At 36.0% G+C, this 24,121-nt stretch overlaps 1 protein-coding gene across 2 annotated transcripts in view; it reads left to right on the forward strand.

The window, feature by feature from the left end:
• Positions 1-23,560, forward strand: part of VPS26A (VPS26 retromer complex component A) — a 29,292-nt gene extending 5,732 nt beyond the window's left edge. Inside the window, exons 3-9 of one of the 2 annotated variants that reach the window (XM_037130584.2) lie at positions 9,382-9,457; positions 10,446-10,602; positions 11,191-11,355; positions 13,466-13,572; positions 16,058-16,126; positions 18,170-18,312; positions 21,819-23,560. In XM_037130584.2, coding sequence (XP_036986479.1) covers positions 9,382-9,457; positions 10,446-10,602; positions 11,191-11,355; positions 13,466-13,572; positions 16,058-16,126; positions 18,170-18,312; positions 21,819-21,932 — 831 coding nt within the window. In that variant the 3' untranslated portion in view covers positions 21,933-23,560. The remainder of the gene's footprint in view (positions 1-9,381; positions 9,458-10,445; positions 10,603-11,190; positions 11,356-13,465; positions 13,573-16,057; positions 16,127-18,169; positions 18,313-21,818) is intronic. The other variant, XM_037130585.2, reaches the window with a different exon arrangement.
• Positions 23,561-24,121: the final 561 nt, after the last annotated feature.

Raw genomic sequence — 24,121 nt, forward strand, 5'->3', positions numbered from 1 at the left:
TCATTCTTTGTAGCTTATCTTTCTGTACTACTGCTATTGCATCTCTCATTTCTTGGTACCCTGTAGAGGACTCAAGTATATTTGGAATGTGTCTCTACATGGTCAGATACATTTATGATACCTTCTAGAATGTTTCCCTTTCTCTCCTTTTCCTTATCAAGTTGTATATAAGATTCTTATACTTTAGGAAATATGATCAGTATTCATTAGTCTGTGATACTGAGGAGTGGTCATACCATAGACAAAATCAAGCCATAAAGCATTTGAAATAGTTTTTTTAAGGTAACATATGAGAGTTTTTCTTCCATGCTTGTTAAAGTAATAACAGACAAATGTTTGTATGGAAAATAGCTATAATCCCATCATATGGAAAAAACTTCACTGTTAAAATTTGGGTACATTTCTGCATTAATTAATGTTTATGTGAATATAGTATATTAAGCATACTTTTCCCTATTATTGGACATTTAAGTAGTTTTTATTTTTCAGATAACTTGTATAATCTATCACAATTGTAATACATCTATATATGTAAATTTTCCTCTAAATTTCTGTAGAATAAGTTAATAGAATGAATCCCTAGAAGTGAGTTTTTGGACCAGAAGATGTGAACATTTGAAGGGTGTGACATATGTTAATCTAGAAAATTTGCATCAAATCACATATCCATTATAATGTCTTTTTTCACCCAAAGGATCATTGAATATGATCACTTTTTAATCATTGCTATTGTGATAGGTAAAATGGTATTATAATTATCATTTGGTTGGTATCATGGATAGGTTTAATTTAGGTTTATTAGCCATCATACTGCATTGGCTATTCTACCCTTTGCCAAATTCTATTGCCAATTTAGCATTATATCTGAAATAAATGTTTAGGTTTTCAGCTTTACTTTTCTGGTAGTCTTTCTTTAAAAAGAGAGAGGCAGAGAAGAGGCTTAAAAAAGAGCAGAAAAAATTATCTAACGGATGGAACATGTCAAATGAAAGAAGAGTAAATGAAATAGTGTTTGGTCTATAGAAAAGAAGACATTCATGTGGTGGGATTGGAGGGGTAGGGATACCAATCTAGTACCAGTCTAGTCTTTCTAAGGAAATCTCGAACCTACTGATCCCTCAAATATTTCATTTACAGACATGACAAGTAAATATCTCTACTACTAGGTTAAAAGCTTTTGAAGATCCAGGGAGTCAGTGTGTGCTTGTGTATTCTCTGTATAGTTTATTTATATAATAGTGTCTCACTGAATATTTATTTGACTTCTTTATTTATAGTTTTTTAAGTCTAGTAGGGAACATTCCATCTGTTTTAAAGTAATCTTATGTCATCTATGCCACTTAGGCTGATGTTTATGGAATAAATGAAGGAAAAAGAGAATACTGAAGGAAATATAGCTACCTCAGTATAGTTTTTAAAAAACAGCTGGCATTCAAATGACATTTTTGGAATTGTTAGGGGTTGTATGTAAGCCTAATCAATAACTACTAAACTGAATACATTTAAAAAATGACAAACTTCTTACAGGTAAATATTTTGCTCAAAGGATATTATATCTGGAATCTGATTATTTATTCACCTGAGATTTTTTCATTTTTAACCTTTTTATTATTAAATAAAGCATATAAAAACCACATAAAACAAACATTATGTAAAGCATACAAGTATTTTCTTACAATGACCAAGTCAAGAAGAACTTTGCCAGCTACCTCATATGTTTCATCCCAAGCACAGCCCCTTCCCCTCAAAAGTAACCACTTTGCCAACTTTTAAAATAATAAAAATGTTTCTTAATTGTTTAGTCTTGCTCCTTTGAAACATATTTATATGGCATTTACATCTCTTTTAATCTCAGGTTCCTTCTTCATGCCTTTCTTTATAATTTATCTGTTGAAGAACCTGCGCCATTTGAACTGTAGAGTTCTCTATGGTTGTATACTCATGATGTAGTTATTGCCTGTTAATTGGTAGCTGGATCCAGAGGCTTGAACGTATTCAAGTTTGATTCTTTTGGCAAGAATACAGATGATGGTGTGTTTTTCATCAGGGGGTATGGGATGTCTAGTTTTCTGCTTTTCTCTTTTTTCTTTTTTGCAACTCCTGTAACTGTTGTTAATATTGATTCCTGGCATACCTCTAGAACAAGTCAATAAGTATGATTTATGAGCACTTTGAAAAGAAAGTTTTACAGAAAAAGAAGAAAACAAGCATTGGTTATCTCTGACCCAGCATGGGTCATTTGGAACATGTCTTACCACACCAGCCTGGGCTTGCTGAAATGTCCGGGTATAGAGTTGGGAGATTTAGCCTTGACTTAACTACTGTCTTAGTAGATAACTCTGGGTAGTCGTTTAACTTTCTGGATCTCATTTGTAGATTGAGAAGGTTGGACTGAATCATTATTGGTTTCCAAACCAATTCTCTGCTTGAAAATCCTTCATACATTAGATAAAATCTTGGAGACCTGGGAGGTCTGACATCCCACCCAAAGCAAGAAAAATTCCACTGAACCACACCAGCCAGGGCAGAAATTTTCCTTTTTAAAAAATAGCCTTATTGAGTTGTAATTCATGTCACAAAATCCACTGTATTGAAATGTACAATTCGGTGATTTTTTACTACATTTGCAGAGTTGTGCAACCATCACCACTATCTAATTCTATAACATTTTCATCACTCCAAAGAAACGCCATACCATTTGCAATCACTTCCTTAGTGCCATAGGCTGAATATGTGTGTTCTTGTAAGATTCATGTATTTAAACCTAATCACCAATGTGATGGTATTTGGAAATGGGGACTTTGGGAGATAATTAGGTCGTGATGGCAGAGTCCTCATGAATGGGATTAGTGCCCTTATAAAGACTCCCAAGAAACCCCATGCACCTTCTGCCACATGAGAACGTAGTGAAAAGATAGCCGTCTGTGAACCAGAAGGCAAGCTCTCACCAGACACTAAATCTGTGGGTGCCTTGATCTGGTACTTCCCAGCCTTCAGAACTGTGAACCCGAGTTTTCTGTTGTTTATAAGCTACCTGGTCTATGGTATTTTGTTACAGCAGTCCAAATGGACTGAGACGCCTATTAACCAACCACTAAGATACAAATCTGTTTTCTTTTACTATGGATTTCCCTATCTGGGATGGACATGTCATGTAAATAAAATCATTATGTGTATCTAGCTCCTTTTATGATGTTTTCAAGAGTCATATCTTTAAAAAATTTTGGTAAAATATATGCATAAAGTAAAATTTTCCATTTTTACCATTTCTTAAGTATACAATTTGGTGGTGTTAATTAAATTCCCAATTTTGTACAGTCATCACTACTGTTCCCAGCATTGGTTTATCAATCTGAACAAAACTTTGTACTCATTAAGCAATAACTACCCATTTCTCTTTTCTCCCAGTCTCAGGATACCTCTGATCTACTTTGTTTTTTTATAAGTTTGCCTCTTCTAAACATTTCATATAAATGGTCATACAAGATTGTCCATTTGTGCCTGCCTTATTTCATTTACCATAATGTTTTCAAGGTTCATTCATGTTGTAGCATGTATCAAAACATCATTTTCATAGCTGAATGAAAATTCTAATATATAATCATGTGCTATGTGGCTATGCCACATTCCTTGTTTCATTGATCAGTTAGAACATTTGGGTTTTTACTTTTTGGCTCTTAGGAATAATGTACTTTTGTGAACAAGTTTTGTGTGAATATGTGTTTTCATTTCTCTCGATTATATATCTTGGAGTCTAACTGCTGGGTCATATGTTAACTCTAACTTGTAGAGGACCTGCCAAGCTTTTCCAAAACAGTTGCACTTTACATTTTTCCCAGCAATGTATGAGGGTTCCAGTTTCTCCCATTCTTGACAATGCTTATCATTGTCTATTTTTTGTTATGGCCATGTTGGTTGGTATGCAGTGGGGTCTCTATGGTTTTGATTCGCATTTCCCTGGTGACTAATTATATTGAGCAGGTTATTGTTTGCTTATTGCTGTTTGTATATCATCTTTGGAGAAGAGTCTATTCTTATTCTTTGACCTTTTTTTCATTGAATTATTTGTCTTTTTGTTTTGTTATATATGTGTATATGTATTCAAAATGTGTTATTGGGATGTTTCCCCACTCAGCTTGATTCAGGTGCCTTTAGTGCTCCTTCTCTAAGCCTTGCTTTTCCTCCTATAGGCTGACAGAGGACAGCTGAGCAGTCAACACACAAAACCACTGTCTGTGCATGGCCAAAGACAGTGGTGATTTTATAACATCCTGGGCATTTCACATCCATGAAGTAGGAATTGGGGCTCTGCACCAGGCGCTTCTTGTGTGTTTCCTCTCTTTCTCTTCTGGAGAGGGGTGGAGGAGACCCTCAGTGAGAGGCATGCTGTCATGGGGAGGTCATCACTGCTGGAAAGGTGTCTTTGTTGACTTGTCAAGTTCTTCATATAATTTGGATACAAATCCTTTATCAGTTATGTTTTACAAATATTTTCTCATTCTGTGAGTTGTCTCTTTTTTCTTTCGAAGCACTAAAGTTTTACATTTTGATGAAATACAGTTTATTTTTTTCCTTTGCTGTTTGTGCTTTTGGTGTCATCTAGGAAAACATTGCCTATCCAAGGTAATGAAGATTTACACCTATCTTTCCTTCTAAGACTTTTGTAATTGTAGCTTGTACATTTAGGTTTTTGATCCATTTTGAGTAATATTTGTATATGGTATAAGGTAGGGATCCAGACTTCCGTCCAAGATGGAGGCATAGGTGGAAACACTGTACCTCCTCACACAAACAAATTTAAGAACAAAGATTTAGAAACAAAAACACATCCAGAACAGACAGAAAATTGAACTGTACCGAAGTCCAACAACAATGAACCATTCATCCAGACCACTGAGAGGGGCAGGGTCCACGGCTGGCGGAGAGGGGTCCCAGGAGGAAGAGGCAGTGGTTAGCAGAACCAGGTGTGGGGACAAATGGAGCAAACCCAGTGAGGTGCGCAAGGCGGTTGGCTGACTGCGGACACACACTGGAGTGCAGATAAACCAGGCAAAAAGGCCATGAGACAGACTGCGCAACCCAGGGCTCCAGCAATGAGAAATAAAGCCTAAAAGCACTGGTTGGAAAAACTTTGGGGGGTTGAGGTGCCGGGAGAGGCTCCCAGCCTCACAGGAGAATTCGTTGGAGAGACCCACAGGGTCCTAGAATGTACACAAGCCCACCCACCTGGGAACCAGCACCAGAAGGGCCCAATTTGCTTGTGGGAAGCAGCAGAGGGGACTGAAATCCAAGAGAGAGCAGAATAAGAGCCATTGCTCCCTCTCTGACCCCACCCCCACATACAGTGTCACAACCCAGTAACTGGGTTGCCCTGCCCTGGTGAACACCTAAGGCTCCACCCCTCATAGATAACAGGTTCGACCTGCCAAAAAATTATGGCTCAAACAGAACAGATCAAAGCCCCAGAGCCAATACTTCTAAGTGACAAAGAGACAGCCAACCTATCAGATGCACAGTTCAAAACACTGATGATCAGGATGCTCACAGAACTGGTTGATTTTGGTCGCAAATTAGATGAACCAATGAAGGTTACACTAAGTGAAATGAAGGAAAATGCACAGGGAACCAATAGTGATGTAAAGAAAACTGGGAGTCAAATCAATGGAATGAACCAGAAGGAAGAAAGAAACAACAGAACAAAAGAATGAAGAAACAAGAATTCAAAAAAATGAGGAGAGGCTTAGAAACCTCCAGGACATCTTTAAAAGTTCCAACATCCGAATTATAGGGGTACCAGAAGGGGAAGAGGAACAGCAACAAGTGGAAAACTTATTTGAACAAATAATAAAGGAGAACTTCCCCAATCTGCCAATGGAAACAGACTTCCAGGAAGTCCAGGAAGTGCAGAGAGTCCCAAAGAAGGTGGACCCAAGGAGGAACACACCAAGGCACATCATAATTACATTACCCAAGATAAAAATGAAGGAGAGAATTCTAGAAGCAGCAAGAGATAAGGGGACAGTCACCTACAAAGGAGTTCCCATCAGACTGTCAGCTGATTTCTCAAAAGAGACCTTACAGGCAAGAAGGGGCTGGAAAGAAGTATTCCAAGTCCTGAAATCCAAAGACCTATATCCTAGACAGCTCTCTTCAGCAAAGTTTTCATTTAGAATGGAAGGGCAGATAAAGTCAAACTGTTCATTGAATTTTGTGTCAGTGTGGGATGTCTCTTACTGTATCCTAGAACCCCAGGATTCCGGGATGTGGTAAAGTGGCAGTGGTGATGAGTAAATTGTCTTGAAGTGATGGTACCAGGACCTAGCCACTTACAGTGAACTCTGCATCTGTTCCTTATGGGAAAAGTGAACAAAGCCTGAAATTACAGAAGTTATAATTTAGATCTTCAAGCAAGGAATAATTATTATAGTATCTCATGTCAGCATGATATGGACCATATTCTTCCAGCAGCACTTGGGAACTAATCTTGGATAACTACAGTCTCCAGCAACAATAATGTACAGACATCTTGGTGTCCCCTGTAATATACTGAAATGTATTTGTCTTAATACAATACAGATGAATTTTACCCCCTTAAAAGCTTTGAGATTGGCTTGTTAGAGCTGTTTTCATGGCCTTTTACATACATATACATAGCCTCAAGTTTTTATACTGTAATTAGTTATTAATAGCAAAAGGAAAAATAGTAACTTTAAATTGGAGAAACCTGAAGGGTCACCTTGACTAAGTTATCAAAGTGAACATCACCAATATGAGAACAAACTGGCATCATGTGCTTCCTAACAGGATATACTGAGAAGGACACGACTTCTCTTCTGGGGCGTTCTTGCCCAAAATGGGTAAGCTCAGTCTGATTGTGATAAAACATCAAACAAAACCTAAATTGAGAGACATTCTACAAAGTAGCTGACTTGTATTTTTAGAAAATGAAGGTCAAGAGAGGCAATGACTGAGGAATAATCTAATGTCCTAGATTAAAGGAGACGAAAGAAAAATAACTATAGGTAATGTATGATCCTGGATTGGACCTTGATAGGAGGAAAAAGGGATATAAAATACATTATTGGGACAGTTGATGGAATTGAACATAGACTATGGAATGTTAACTCTCCTAATTTTGATAATTGCAGTATGACTATGTAAGAGAAAGTCCATTTCCTTAGCAGGCACACATAAAGTGTTTAGGGATAGCAGGGCATGATGTCTCCAGTTATTCTCAGTCGTGAAAATAAGTCATGTATGTATGTATGCATGCACATGTGTATATATAGAGAAGATGATAAAGCATATGGGACAAAATATAAACACCTGATGGGTCTGAGTAAAGGTTATGTGGGATTTCCTTATGCAGTTTTTGCAGCTTTTCTCTCAGCTTGAAATTACATAATTAAAAGTTACAAAAGTGTGACTGAGTTGGTGTTAAAATTCTGTACCAGTTCACATCATAATTTCATTTATTTTTCTATGCCTCTTTGCAGAATAGCTTTTAAGCCAGTATACTTAATTATTCCTTCCTATTCTAGGATTCTTAAGATTCCAGAATAGTTTGAATTAGGCTTAAAAGCAGTTATATTTTAACATCAGTGGGAATCAAGGACAATTTCAGCATGTAAGCAGTTTGGTGGGAAAACAGAACAACTTTGCATTTCTACCTTTTGTGGTTTCCAAGTGGGTTTTTTTTTAACTGTAAATTAAAAAAATGTCAGATACAGCCATGTTCAAATACATTATTATAAACTTGCCAAATAGACATTTTTTAAAGTATACGTTTTTCTATGTGCTATATTAGCACAAATTAAAGAATAGCTATAATTACTGCTTGGCATACGAAACAGCTGGGAGTTATGCTTGTTTTATTTGTGCTTCAAACCTGAAATTTAACTTTTTCACTGTGTGTGAAACATATTTAAGTATTACCTTTTTTCCTTAAGTATTTTTCTAACTTTGAAAATATTATTTGCCTAATATTTAAAAAAATGAAAAAACCCTTGAGAACTACAAAGAAGAAAACAGAATTACTCATAACCATACTTTCCAGAATAGTCTTAACTGTTGTGAACAGTATTTCTTTTCTGTAGTTGAAAAAATATGTAATTGGCATGAGTTGTATACAGTTTGACCATGCTTCTTTCATGTAACATATCATGCACATCTTCCCACATCATTAAAAATTCTTTGTCCATATTATTTTTAAACTTTAATAATATTTCATTATATGATGTACCACAATTTAATTATTTACTTATTTTTCTGAGATATTTTAATTTCAAAGACAAGTAACTAACACATCCTGGTTACAAATATGGAAGATACAGAAGAGTGATTGTTTTAATTTATATAGTTTGTAACAGAAATAATTGGACCTTTTTTTATTGGTCTTTGATTTCCATTATCCTTTGAGAAGCACTGTTGGAAGGAAAAGCTTTCAACAGTCAAATTACTAATATTTTTTATATAAAGCATATGCTTTTTTGTTTGTTAGCTAGTCCTTAAACATTTGAATTTTTTAAAAAGGTTTTATTTATTTTTAGAGAGAGGGGAAGGAAGAGGAAAGAATAGAGGGAGAGAAACATTGAGCAGCTGCCTCTTGTACTCACCCAACTGGAAACCTGGCCCACAACTCAAGCATGTGCCCCGACTGGGAGTTGAACCAGTGACCTTTTGGTTGGCAGGCTACATTCAATCCACTGAGTCATACCAGCCAGGGCTGGAATTTTATTTTTAGTATGTATGTACTTTACAGATATTTTGTCAACTTAAACATTTATAAGTTTACAGTTTTCATTTGGCAGATATGAATTCAGGATTTTGAGATTATGTATTTTGCTTCATTAGTATGTAAGATAAATCACATTTAAAATTTAAATCTTTAAACATTCTGTCTTTAGGATGAGTAGCAGACTCAGGACAAAAATTGCTCTTAAGGTTAGAAATCAACAATTTAGCCTTGATTACCAAAAGCTGAAAGTGATCATTTAGGTCAGTTCTTGGAATTAGTGATTTACCTTACATTAAAATGCTATTGTAGGATTGTTAAAATATTTGACCAGAAAACACATTTGAATAGTTGAAAGTTTTCCCTTTTTTTTTTGATTGAGTCTTTATAGCTCTCCAGCTATAAGAAGGGTTCCTTCCTAGCAAAGCTTTAAGTATACATGTAAGTACTAGGTTCATTAGTAATTGTATATGAGTAAGTTATACATTCTCTGGGCTATAAAGGTCATTGTGATCTAGGTATGTGGTGGTGTCTCCAACTTCAAAAATAAATACCTGAAGTATTTACACATTGCATTCATCTGGAAGGAATCAGTTGGTAGGCCCACTCAAAGGATTAACATCTCTTACAATTTCATGTTTTGGCAGGTAAACCTAGCCTTTAAGCAACCTGGAAAGAGGCTAGAGCACCAAGGAATTAGAATTGAATTTGTAGGTCAAATTGGTGAGTTGTAAAATAGTATTACTTTTTTTTCTTTGATAATTAGAGGGTTGGATTTAGCACTTAAATAATTGAATTAGAGCTTAGCTTTGTGGAAGGGCTTGATTTTGCATAATAAAAGAGGATTTATTTTACAAACATTAAATTGTGTTTTAATTGTATTAAATGTCTGACTCATCCTGCTTTTTATTATTAAAGTTAATAACTAAAAAGGAAAGGAGTTAACTGGCCTTGAAAAATAATTCAGGTAAATTAGTTGACTCACTGAAATTTCCATCTGCCTACATTTTTTTCACCATCTTTACTCACAAGTATGTGTCACCTTCATCTGTCACTTTCTAATTACCTATGCCATTTGTCTTCCTAACCTAGTATGTGCTTGTAGCCACTCACCTGTCAACAGAAACTTCCATGTGAAAAGGAAAGGCATAATTTCTTCTTGACTTAGATCAATCTCTGTACATTTCCATACATATATTCAGAGACATTTTTGATTTCACAGGAGTTTAACTGTATAAGTCTTTTGGTACTGCAGATTGAAAAAATAAAAAAAATTAGTCTTTATAATACTGTATACATAGCTAGTAAATTTTAAAATCTAGTCTTCTAACTTTTATTGTGCATTCTTAAAGCATCAAACTTGGAATGGGTACATGTTTATTTACATGTCTGCTCTAGATAAGATTTTGCTTGAGGGCCAAATTTTAGTAATTAACTGATAGTTGATTTTAGTTCTTTTGTGTTATATATAGTTTTATCAAGGTGATATATTTGCCTAACTAAAGCAAAAGAATAAAACACTTTTTGCCTTGAGGGGAGAGGGTTCAAATAATTGCTGGAAATGTGTCTTTTAAAAACAGCTTTGTATTGGGCAAACCCTAACTACATTAAGGAAGTTAATTCATTTTTGTTTGCTTTGGAGGTAGAAATTTGGGTTTAAATGAAATGATATTAAATATAATTGGTCTTTTTTCCTTTTTAAAATCTCTAGAACTTTTCAATGACAAGAGTAATACTCACGAATTTGTAAACCTAGTGAAAGAACTAGCCTTACCTGGAGAACTGACCCAGAGCAGAAGTTATGATTTTGAATTTATGCAAGTTGAAAAGCCATATGAATCTTACATTGGTGCCAATGTCCGCTTGAGGTATGAATAAGGTGTAATAGAAACTGTACAGGGTCAAATCTAGAAAAATGATAGTTATCAGAACTTCTATTATAATTCTGGACTGGAAGACTTAAAGAGTTTTAAAAATTCTGTCAAATATTTTGGTTTGTGTGGCTAATGGTGATCTGAGGTAATAAGAACCTTCTATCATTATAGATTTAGGAAACCTTGTTATGAGAAGTTTTAGTCTTATATACTTCCTTTGTATGAATTGTCCCTAATATTTTATTTGTTGTGTAAATGGAATTACTCTCTGAATCCATTAGTTTCCCAAAAGCTCTCATTTATCATTTCCTATGTGGTCAGAATGGTTTAGAGGCATTTGCTCCAGTAGGCCTGATGATAGCACTCCAAATTCATCTGAAAAGTGTCTACACTAGTATTGAAATTGAACTGTGGTTTTTTACATTTTTTTTTCTCCTAGTAGGGGCATTTATTTAAAATTAGAATTCCTTCATGAAGTAAGTTAATTACAAAAGAGTTCTAGCACGGGAAAGCTGAGTTAAACAGTTAATGTTTGGTTTTTTTAAACACTGAACTTTATCTGAGATTCCATTAACTTTGTAGGTATTTTCTTAAAGTGACAATAGTAAGAAGACTGACAGACTTGGTAAAAGAGTATGATCTTATTGTTCACCAACTTGCTACCTACCCTGATGTTAACAACTCTATTAAGATGGAAGTGGGCATTGAAGATTGTCTACACATAGAATTTGAATACAATAAATCAAAGTAAGTACCTTTCACAAACACATAACTTAAATATTTGGGGAAAATGAAGAAGAAAGCTTTTTAGGTTTTTGTAAATTGGTCAAAACGAGGGTAGAATTGACATTAACCTGATTTAACAGACCAACAGAATCGCTGAGCTGGAAGAAACTTTAGAAGTTTGTTCTGGCTTCTGACACAGTGCAAGTGCCTTTCATATTCTATCCCAGAGAAGTCTCTGCCTGGTCGTTTTTTGTAGAGCATCTTACCATCTCAGAAGGTAGTTAATCCCTTATGTCCATAAAAATTTACTTGATTGGCCTGACATCACTTTGGTCATCTTTTTAAAACTAAATAAAAACACCTTTTTTCCCTGACAATCAATTAATACATTTTCATTATTAAAAATTTTGATTATGTGGGAGAGTGAAAGGAATTAAAAATATCACATATTTTCACCTCTCTATATATATATATAGAGAGAGAGAGATATATACATAGAGATAGAACAAACATAGTTTGTTCGAATCAGTATTCAGACAAAATTTGTTCAGATTCAGTGCATCCAAACACATTGCACTTGGTTGTTTGACTTTTAAATCTCATTTATAGGTTTTTCCTATTATTTTTTTATTAAAGTTTATTTGTTGAAGAAATGGATGTATACATGCTGTTAGCCCCGTTCTGTGCACTCTTCTGTTATATGACTTTTATTAGTTGTCCCTCCCCAGTTTGTATCACCGAAAATGTGAAATGTCCATTTAGTTTTTTCGATAAACTAAAAGACACATTTTTCATTTTCACTATAATTTCATTGATTCGGATATTCTGAACATGTCAGCTATCTCCTGCTATTGGCTTCTGGTGGCTAGAGGCCAAGGTGCTGCTAAACATCTTCCAATTAATAAGACAGCCCCATAGCAAAGAATTATTTGGCCAAAATGTCAATAGTACAAAGAAACTTGCAAACCACTTTTGACATGATTGATCAGTCACAGCACCTTCTGCATACACTGCATGAATCTTTTTTGTGTGTGTGTTTCAGTTGCATTTTCACCTTTCTTGAAGTAATAAAGCACAATATGCCAAAAATGTTGCTTATGTTCTATCTTCAATGTTAAAATGGTTGCACAAAAATTCATCAGTTTTGATAAGTGTTTTTTAAAATGCATGCTGATATGACAGCAGTCACAATACAATCTAACAAAATTGTTTTGAATTAAGTTAAAGACAACTAAGCACTACTAGAGCCATCGAACAGAAAAAATGGAATGAACTTTTTCACCAACCCTATATATTGTTGATAAAATTTTCACATAGTTTAGGAGTTAAAAACCTGAAACTGGGAACCTCCCTTCAGACTGACATCTGTATCAGTCAATTCCTGCAATATTATTTTGAGATCCAAACCTGGGAAGAAGGCTTAAAAAACCTTCTGGGTATTGTGGGAATTCCCAATTTTATTACCATTTCAAGTTACTGCCTTTGATTATTAGATATTACAGCAACAAACTCAACTAGGAAATCTCTCTTTGAGTCCAAGTGATTTGTTAGCTACACTATTCTAGCACTGGAGTTGTACTGACACTAAACTCTTGTGTAGAGTTTTTATTGTTCAGCAACAATTCCATACACCAAATGAATATTTCAAGTATAAAAATCTTAACTTTCCATGCTTAAGTTCTTTGGAAACTAAGTTAACCTCTGAGTAAGGACTAACAATCAGGCTGTTTTCATTCTTAGGTATACTGATAATTTGATTCCTTATTTTTATAGTACAGTTGTTCACTGTGTAATGGCATTTCATTCAACAACACACCACATAGACAAAAGTGGTATAACATAAGCCTCAGTGAATAGTAGGCTAGGTTTGTGTAAGTGCATTCTATGATGTTCACACGACAACAAGATTTCCTAATGATGCCTTTCTTAGAACGTATCCCCATCATTAAGTGGTACATACTGTAAATTGATTAACATGTTTTGAAAAAGAGGAACATAAACAATACAGATAATTATTTTGACTATTCTTAAATAGTTATTAATGTAAAGATGTTCAATAAAGCCTTTAGGGCCTTTATCACTCTTTTTTTTTTTAACGATTTAGTAAATGAGATATATTCTTTCCCCAAAGGTATCATTTAAAGGATGTGATTGTTGGAAAGATTTACTTCTTATTAGTAAGAATAAAAATCCAACATATGGAGTTACAACTGATCAAAAAAGAGATCACAGGGATTGGTAAGTTGAAACAGTATTTGAATGAAAATTCCTGTTTAAGTTGAGATTTTAAAATTTCATTTAAACATAAAATAAATATTCACACCAGGTACTAACTTTGGTACTTAATATTGCTGGCAGTAATTTATTTGTTTATGTGTTTTAAAAAATTGACTTTTGAATGCAATAGTTCCTGTGTATCTGTGGAGGATACATTTTAAGACCCAGAGTGGATACCCGAAACTATGCATAATATTGGACTCTGTATATACTTTGTTTCTTTCTATATATACAAACCTATGGTAAAGTTTAATTTATAAGTTAGGCACAGTAAGAGATAAACAGTAATAATAGTAAAATAAAACAGTTAAAGAGCATATTATAATAAAAGCTATGTGAATGTGGTCTCATTCTCTTTCAAAATATCTTAAAAAAAGATATTATTTATTTTTAGAGAGAGGGGAAAGGAGAAAGAGAGGGAGAGAAACATCAGTGTGTGGTTGCCTCTTGTTCACCCCTACTGGGGATCTGGCCTGCAACCCAGGCATATACCCTGACTGGGAATTGAACTGGTGATCCTTTGGTTTGCAAGTTGGCACTCAATCTACTGAGACACACCAGACAGGGTCTCTTTAGAAATATCTTATTGTACTGTACTCACCCTTCTTTTGATCATATGAGATAATACAATGCCTATGTGATGAGATGAAGTGAGGTGAATGATGTAGGGTTACTTGAACACAAGCCCTGTGGCACCGTGACAGTTGATATGATAACTGAGGTGGCTACTATGTGAGGAATAGGCAGCTTATACAGCATGGATACACTGGACAAAAGGATGATTCATGCCCTAGGCAGAATGGAGCAGGTTGGCATGATACTCGGAACAGCAAGCAATTTAAAACTTATGAATTGTTTATTTCTGGAATTTTCCAGTTAATATTTTTGGATCATGGTTGACAGCAGGTAATTGAAACCACAGATAAGGGGAGAGAACTATAGGTATAGGTAGTAAATTAGCATGATTCAGAAATAAAGTATGAGAGACTATACAGTAAAAAGTGTCCTACTTCTGTATTCCAGCTCACAGGTAATATGTTTATAAGTTTTAAAATCCTTCTAGACTTCCTTTTTATCTAATATCTTATTGAGGCAGCAGTGGTAGCAAGTGCTCTTTGAGTTTCCCTATGGATGACAAGAAGAAAGATGTCAGAAAGTCAGCCAAGAAAGACAGAGACCCAGTGAATAAATCTGAGGGCACAGCCAAACAGAAGAAATGGTCCAAAGGCAAAGTTTGGGAGAAGCTCAATAATCTAGTCTTTGACAAAGCAGCATGACAAACTCTGTAAGAAAGTTCCTAACTATCAGTGAAATTCCAGCTCCTTATAACCCTGGCTGTTGTCTCTGAGACATGAAAATCCGTGGATCCTTGGCCAGGGCAGCCATTCAAGAGCTCCTTACTAAAGGACTTATTCAACTAGTTTCAAAGCACAGAGCTCAAGGAATTTATACTAGAAACACCAAAGGTGGGGATGTCCCAGCTGCTGGTGAAGATGTGTGAACAAAAGGTCCCACAAACTGTACATTTTGAAAAAGGAAACTTTGTTAAATAAAAAACCTCCTAAAGCGAACCACACGATCGCAGTTCGATTCCCAGTCAGGGCACATGCCTGGGTTGCAGGCCAGTTCCCGACAGGGGACTCACAAGAGGCAACCACACATTGATGTTTCTCCCCTTCTCTCCTTCCCGTCCTCTCTAACAAATAAAATGGAAAAAAAAACCCTCCTAGAGATTTATGCACATAGGTCCAAGTATCTCTAGTTAAATGGTTACAGTACAAACTTGCTTTTTCACTTATATCTTACAGATCTTTTCATATCAGCATGTAAGAATGGACACTTCATTTTTTTTTATGGTACTACATTTGGTGTATGTAGTAGAATTTAACCACTCTTACATTGGTGTACATACAGGTGGTTTCCAGTCTTTTGTTATTAAAAAAATGTTTGAGTTAATGATGTCATTTTGGCCCTGGCTGGTGTGGCTCAGTGGACTGAGTGCCTGCCTGTGAACCAAAGGGTCATCGGTTTGATTCCCAGTCAGAACACATGCCTGGGTTGAGGGCCAGGTCCTCAGTAGGATCAATCAAGTATATAGTTTATGTTAAAGTTAACTTTAACTCCAGGAGAAGACAGTTTGGGTGTTGCAGAAAAAACTAAGAAGTCAGTTGTTGGCCCTGATGTGTATTGCTAGTTTTCAATTTGGAAACTATAGAAGGAACTCTGTGAAGAAGATTATCTCATAGATAATCTTTGGGAGGAAGGGAGTGAAACATCAATGAGTGTGATGTCTAGATCATGAAATAGAAAAGAATGATCAGCATTTTCACAAAATGGAAAGATAAATTAGTACTAAAATAATGTAGAAAAACAGGGAAAAAGTGTTAAGACTGGGCATTATATTCTGGAAATATTTAAATTAATATCATTTACATTATTGCACTAGGACCCAGTACCACAACAGAAACAGAAACAATTGCTAAATATGAAATAATGGATGGTGCACCGGTCAAAGGTAACATAACTTTTCATTTGTTTCTTTTGTATTATAGATAGTGCAAACAGCAGTGCTTGTCTGAAAGTATTTATTAACAGTGAGAATTTTTGTGAATCCTTCAATGATTCCTATGGTAGATGGTTTTAAACGTCATCTTTGTATATATACTGAGAAGACCGTAATAGTATTTTTTAGTCTGAAATAAGGTTTAATTTTTTTACTCAGTTTAAATTTAGAATTTAGAGGATATGTATGTCTTTTCTCTCATTTTGAATTTATAATATTTTGATTGTCTTCTGTTATAGTAGTTCATCTCTATAAATCTTTTTTATTCTTGCTGAACATAAGATGCAGTATAGGTTAGTATTAATGCTTGTGAGATTCTAGAGTCCTTATAGCCCCCGAGAAAATAACCAGTTCCATTACTAGATAATCTTCAATGTGTAAAGTAGTGAAGCCAATATTTATTATTTGAACCTATGTCCTTGTCTTTGTTATTGTTAGTAATTACTTCAAAAAGTAGCTGTCATTTTGAGTGCCAGTTACTCTCAGGTGCTCTAAAGTTCCCTACCACCCTTTAAGTTAGGTGGTGGTATCCCTTATTTTACAAATGAAACCAAGATGCAAACCAGTTAAAAAACCTGTTAAAGGAGATAGTGTAGGGGAGGCGGAATTTTACTTTTACCCATCTTAGGTTTTCACCTGGTACTGTTAAGAAAAAGATTAATAAGAGAGTAGAGTTTCTTCAATGCATGCAGTACACATTGTACAGGAGTAAACCTCAACAAAAAATGTAAGTCAAAACCATGGCTTAGAATTTCAGCTTATATAGCATCTTCGAAAGAACAGTAAATTTGGAGAGAAATGACCAGACAAAAAAACGTGAGTTTTAGCCTTCTAAGGGTGGCACACTGGGAAGTAAACAAATGGGAGGGAACTAACACAGTGAGGTTCAGTTGCAGATTCCTCTGGTGCCATCCCTGGGCTAGTCTGTCTCCAGTAAAAGGAGAATTTATGTCTTGTCTTAAGACAAAAGGGCCAGCCTTTTCGCCTTTGATGCTTTTTGACTGCCTTTGGCTCAAAATAATTTTTATGTCCGAGGCATATTTTGTGATGACATATTCTGGTTTCCTTCAATAGCTAATAATTGCTGAGATGGAGTTTGAGCCCAGGCTTTTCTGACTCCAAGATCCATGTGTGTACTCTTAAGTTAAATAGTATTACTTTGTAAAATTCAGTAGCTGCAACTTTTTATGTAAAGTGGTCAGTTGTATGTCTCAGGAAATAGATATGCACAAGAAAAGTATTATATAAAAAGATTCCAAATGGAATATGCAAATAATTACCCTTAGGAAAACAGAAGGTATGAAAATCTGAATAACAATTTTTTTGGTAATAAAAGCATGTCATCAATCTGAACATGTTTGCTGTTTTGGATGAATTAGTAATAAGTATTCAAGAATTTACACACATGATTAGAAATTATGGTCAACTTCATAAAAGTAGAAAATAATAAAACTACTACAAAGCAGCACTTATCTACTGGCAGTGTTCTAAGCTTTTTACATCTAGTGTTAACCCATGTAGTTCTTACAAATTCTCTACAAGAAAGGTGTCACTAGCATTCTCCATTTCACAGGTGAGGAACTTGAAAAATCGTCAAGTGATGTGGCCAAGATCACACAGCCATTAACAATAGACTCTAGAACAGTGGTTCTCATCTAGGGGCAGCTTTGGGCCCCCCACTTACTCTCCCCCCCTGACATTTGGCAATGTCTGGAGACATTTTGATTGTCACACTTGAGGAATGCTACTGGCATATAGTGGGTAGAGGCCAGAGATGATGCTAAACCTCTTACAGTATGTAGGGCCTTACCCACACAAAGAATTAACAGACTCAAAATGTTAATAGTGCCAAGGCTGAGAAACCCTGGTTTAAGGATTTAGTTATGCTGCCCTCTCAGGAGGAACTGAAGCACTAGTAACTTCTCTATAATGATTAGTGACTATCTACATTTAATAATCTTTTTTAGAATTCAGTGGAAATTGCTTTTCTTTCAGGTGAATCAATTCCAATAAGACTATTTTTAGCGGGATATGACCCAACTCCAACAATGAGAGATGTGAACAAAAAATTTTCAGTAAGATACTTTTTGAATCTAGTCCTTGTTGATGAGGAAGACAGAAGGTACTTCAAGCAGCAGGTATGGTGCCACCCAGGCTGGTCTTTTGTTCAATGAAAAATCTGAAAATACCTGAACAAACTCATTTTTCTAAGCTCTATTGTACTGAACAAGGGGGTTACTAATAAGCAAAAACACTGAGATATTATGATAAGGGAGTAGGTGTGAATGAAGTTGTGTGGTGATAGACGTCTTCCCAGTCATTCTGCAAGACTCTAGAATGGGTTACAATTTAGCATGGTTTTCATTTTTTTCTTGAATGTTTTTTTTAATAAAAATAATACCTGCTGTTTAAAAAAAAAAAGAAAGAAAAATAAATGAGGCAATGAACAGATTGAAGTAAAGGTCATCAAAAATCCCACCTTTGGAAGGACTTCCGCCAAGATGGAGGCATAGGTGGAAACCCTGTGCCTTCTCACACAACCAAGTTTAAAAACAACAAAGTTTTAGCAACAAAAACGCAGCCAAACCACAGAAAATTGAACTATACGGAAGTCTAACAGCAACGAACCACTCAGCCAAACTGGTAAGAAGGGCAGAGCCAGCAGCAGAATGGGGTTGGGCAGGAAAGATCCACTGGACCGACCCGGGCACGGGACCCAGGTGCGCAGGCAGCAGTGGGCGGATCCCAGGTGTGGAGTAGCAGTGGGTGGACCCACTGAGGGTCGACCTCGGTCACACATTTGTGCGCAGATAACCTGCGAAGGAGTGAGCAGTGAGACTGAGACAGACCGAGCAGGTCCCAGCGGCGGGAAGCAGCAGAGGGGACTGCTATTGTCCCTCTCTGACCCCGCCCCCACATACAGTGTCACAAACCAGCAGCCTGGGTTGTCCCGCCCTGGTGAATACTTAAGGCTCCACCGCTCATACATAACAGGTGTGACCTGACCAAAAAATCATGGCTAAAATGGAAGAACAAATCAAAGCCCCCAGAGCCAATACTTTTAAGCAACCACGAGGACAGCCAGCCTATCAGATGCACAGTTCAAAACACTGGTGATCAGGATGCTCACAGAACTGGTTGATTTTGTTTGCAAATCAGATGAAAAAAATGAAGGCTACACTATGTGAAATGAAGGAAAATGCACAGGGGACCAATAGTGATCTAAAGAAAACTGGGACTCAAATCAGTGGAATGAACCAGAAGGAAGAAAAAAACAAAACAGAAAAGAATGAAGAAACAATTCCAAAAAAATGAGGAGAGGCTTAGAAACCCCCAGGACATCTTTAAACATTCCAACATCCAAATTATAGGGGTACTAGAAGGGGAAGAGAAACAGCAACAAGTGGAAAAGTTATTTGAACAAATAATAAAAGAGAACTTCCCCAATCTGGCAAAGGAGATAGACTTCCAGAAAGTCCAGGAAGCTCAGAGTCCCAAAGAAGGTGGACCCAAGAAGGAATACACCAAGGCACATCATCATTACACTAGCCAAGATTAAAATGAAGGGAAGAATTCTAGAAGCAGCAAGAGATAAGGGGACAGTCACTTACAAAGGAGTTCCCATCAGACTGTCAGCTGATTTCTCAAAAGAGACCTTACAGGCAAGAAGGGGCTGGAAAGAAATATTCCAAGACATGAAATCCAAAGACCTACATCCAAGATTGCTCTATCCAGCAAAGCTTTCATTTAGAATGGAAGGACAGATAAAGTGCTTCTCAGATAAGGTCAAGTTAAAGGAGTTCATCATCACCAAGCCCTTATTATATGAAATGTTAAAGGGACTTATCTAAGAAAAAGAAGATAAAAAAGATGAACAGTGAAAGGACAGCAAACTCACAGTTATTAACAACCACACCTAAAACAAAAGCAAACTAAGCGGACAGCTAGATCAGGAGCAGAACCACAGAAATGGAGATCACATGGAGGGTTGGCAACAGGGGAGTTGGGGGGGTGGAAAAGGTACAGAGAATAAATAGCATAGACAGTGGGGCGAGAATAGATCGGGAGGGCAAGAGCAGTGTGAGAAATGTAGAAGCAAAAGAATTTATGACCCATGCACATGAACTAAAGGGGAATGTGGGTGGGAGGGGGTGTGTAGGGTGGAGGGGAATGAAGGGGGCAAATGGGACAACTATAATGGCATAATCAATAAAATATATTATTAAGAAATAATCGTACCCTTGTGACTGATTTTTCAGACACTGTGTTTCTAGGTCACATAATGCATGTTCTTTTTCACTCAATAGTGTCTTGAATATTATCAACAAACATAAATTTCTATTAACACTTTTTTTTCAAAGATTTTATTTATCTTTAGAGGGGAAGGGAAGGAGAGAGGGAGAGAAACATCAATGTATGGTTGCCTCTCATGTGTCCCCTGCTGGAAACTGTCCTGCAACCCAGGCATGTACCCCAACTGGGAATCGAACCGCGATCCTTTGGTTCACATGCCCATGCTCAATCCACTGACTATTAACACGTTTTTAATGACTGAATTAACTTGATGGATTTGGGGGTTTCCCTTTTTTCCTTATTGATTCTATGATAAATCTCCATGAGATGACCCAGATTTCATACTTTCTTATATAAAATGTTTATTCTAAAATTTGTTCTCATTTTGAAAACAAAGCCTTTGGTGAATTTTGAGTGAAGATTGTGACTAGAATGGTGGGTTGGGTTTTTTTTTGTTTTTTTTTTCATATTCTGAACCAGATTTATAGATATTTGAATGTCACTCAAGTGTTCAAATCAATTACGTATTTTGGCCTTATTGGATAAGTATATTGCTTCCCATGGACATTCATTTGGATGTTTAAATTCTGATATGTCAGTTATAAAAAAAGCCTGTCATGACTTTATGAAGCAAATAATTTTAGGAATTCAGAAGGGATCTCAGGATAGATTAGTTAGGATCAAATTTAGATAGGCTGAGGAACAGAGTGTGGAAGAGTGCATATATAGGGGAAGATGTAGGGCAAGCTTATTTGGAGTGCATTGGAGGCAGAGTAACTCAGTTTGGCTGGTGGAGAGGTGGAGGTTCTAGGGAGGGAAGGCAGTGATATTGGTACATTGGATAATGGTTTTGGAGCTTCCTGAATGCCTGCTTGGAGGTTATCCTGTAGGCATTGAAGGCATTGAGAACTGTTGAAGAGCAGTCAAGCAGTGTTCAGTGTTTTAGATTAATCTGGTAGTGATAGGAAGGATGGATTAGAAGGGGCCTCAGGCAAGCAAGGCAGCCATCTACCAGGAAGCTATATAAATATCTAAAGTTGAAATGACAAGGACTTGAACTTGGATAGGAGTAGTGGAACAGCAAACCAAAGGACACATTTAGTGTTTAAATCAATAACAGCTAGAATGTTTGTGCCCGATTGGGTTGGTGGTGGTTGTGTGCAGGGCAGCAGACTGGGCAGAAAGGGCATTCCAGGATTAGACTGAAGAAAGCGGGTCAGTCGGGGCTTTAGTAGGGAAGAATTTCATTTTGGTTAAAATTGCAGTGGCAGTATTTTCAGTGTGAAAATTTAAGGTGTAAATAATATAAGAACATTAATTTTTGATAACTTGCTGCTTTGTTTTTAACTAGGAGATCATTTTATGGAGAAAAGCTCCTGAAAAACTGAGGAAACAGAGAACAAACTTTCACCAGCGATTTGAATCACCAGAATCACAGGCATCTGCTGAACAGCCTGAAATGTGAACTGAATAGGAGACAGAAAGAAAAACAAAAAACTCTTACAACCATTGAGATTAAGTTTGGCAGGTTAAAGATGGTTGCCGCATGTAGGGGGGAAAACACCAGAAGTCCATGTATAATAGTCTTCCTTTATCTTACAGTGCTGCGTTTATTTTATGATATAACTGAATATTCTTCATGTACATACATTTAAAAAAGTGCTTTCTTTGAAACACTGGAACTTTCTTAAGCAGCTGGTTTCTTTTTTTTTTTACTGCACACTTTGATTTGATAAGCACTCATGCATCAGTATAAACATTTTCATATGAGTAGGCTGGTATCTAATTTTGCTCTTTTTCTGCATAATGTTGATTATAAATGTATTTCTCATGCTAGTGATTATCTCTTACTCTCTATATGCAAAATTATTTTGTGTTCAAATAAAATTAGAAAACCTGAGTGGCCCTTATATCCCACAGAGATTTAAAATATGGCATCTCAGTATTTTTGTATTTTACATTTTATGTTTTTACAAATGTATTTGAGAAATGCATATGGAATGTTTCACTGTAGGTTCTTCTGGTCTACCATTCCATAGCCTCCTGAATTTATTCTCTTTGTAGCCTTCTGTGGTAAGAAGATTAATTTTTTTCCCCAAGGGGTTATGTGGCATGTCATTGCGGCCTTTTAAAAAATTTTTTATTGGCCATGTTAAGTAACTATTTGGCCACTACTATCCAGCAGGTCCATTGTATTTTCTGCAGTGTGGAGTTGATTCTATGTTGGCATTTCTGATTTGTCAAAACTACATTAATTTTCCCATTAATACTTTGAAATTATTTTTAATTTAAGGAATCTTTTTACTACATACAAGCAAATATAATTTTTTCACAAAGACTCTCTTCCCTTTTCAGGGGAGAATTTAAGGATGATGGGGGTAGTTGAGGTGGACCTGTTAATAAGCATGTAGTTATCCAGATCTGGACAATATCGTGTTTGTCAAATTGGAACTTTGGCTTGTTCAAACTCAAATTTAAATTTAATACTAATTTTAAATTAGTATTAAATCTAATACTAAATTTAATACCATTCTGCTTAAATTTTAATACTACATTCAAGTCATTTGTTCAAAGTCTGAGAAAAGAAGGCCACAGTCATGAGCGGAAGGTCCAATCTCAAATACACTAAGTGTGGGGTGTAGGAACTAAAACCTGAAGCCTGTTGTGTGAAACTACTTTCACTTATGGTCAATTGGTTTTTGTACCAATACTTTTTATACACTTCCGTGCAAGTCTGGTCAGTTAACCTTACTTTATGAGTAAGCTAAGTAACCCAAATTACATTTCTTTAAACTTACCTTACTACTACGGCACTTTGATAAAGTGGTCAGTAACCAAGTTCTTTACTGACAAAAGGTTCCATGTACCATGTGCTGGAGCATCTGTTTTACATGTAGTTACCCATGAATGGTAATGTTTTCCTTTCATGTAAGTGCCTGTTCAGAATTTCAAAACTTAAAAATGCCAAATATTTTCATGGTCACCTGCATGTAGTAATCTAGAAAATTTTCAAAGGAAATTTGAAAACCAATTGTATTCATCGAGCCTCAAATTGTGAGACCATGATGTATAATAAAGAATTTGAGAGATAAACACATGTCTCTATAGTCAATATTTGACAAAGTGGGGTATGAACATACAATGGAGTAAAAATAGTCTCTTCTATAAGTGGTGTTGGGAGAACTGGACTGGTCCATGCAAAAAGATTAAACTAGACCACCAACTTATACCATATACCGGAATAAACTCAAAATGGATAAAAGACTTAATTATAAGTCATGATACCGTAAGAGTCCTAGAGGAGAACTTAGGTGACTAAGAACTTAGGAAAACATAGGCAGTAAAAATTCACACATCCCATGTAGAAATATTTTTGCTGATATATATCTCCTAGGGCAAGGGAAATGGAAAAATAAGTGGGACTACATCAAATTAAAAAAACTGCACAGCTAAAGAAACTATTAAAAGGGAACTGACCATATGGGAAAGCATATTCACCAATGATATGTTGGACAAGGGTTTGATCTCCAAAATATATAACTCATACAACTCAACACCAGGAAGACAGTCCAGTTTGAAAACAGGCAAAGGACTTGAACAGACATTTCTCCAAGGACAGATGACACACAGACATATGAGAAGATGCTCAGCATT

This window comes from Artibeus jamaicensis, unplaced genomic scaffold (assembly GCF_021234435.1).
Source record: "Artibeus jamaicensis isolate MK-2021 breed Jamaican fruit bat unplaced genomic scaffold, CSHL_Jam_final contig_332, whole genome shotgun sequence".
Lineage (NCBI taxonomy): Eukaryota > Metazoa > Chordata > Mammalia > Chiroptera > Phyllostomidae > Artibeus > Artibeus jamaicensis.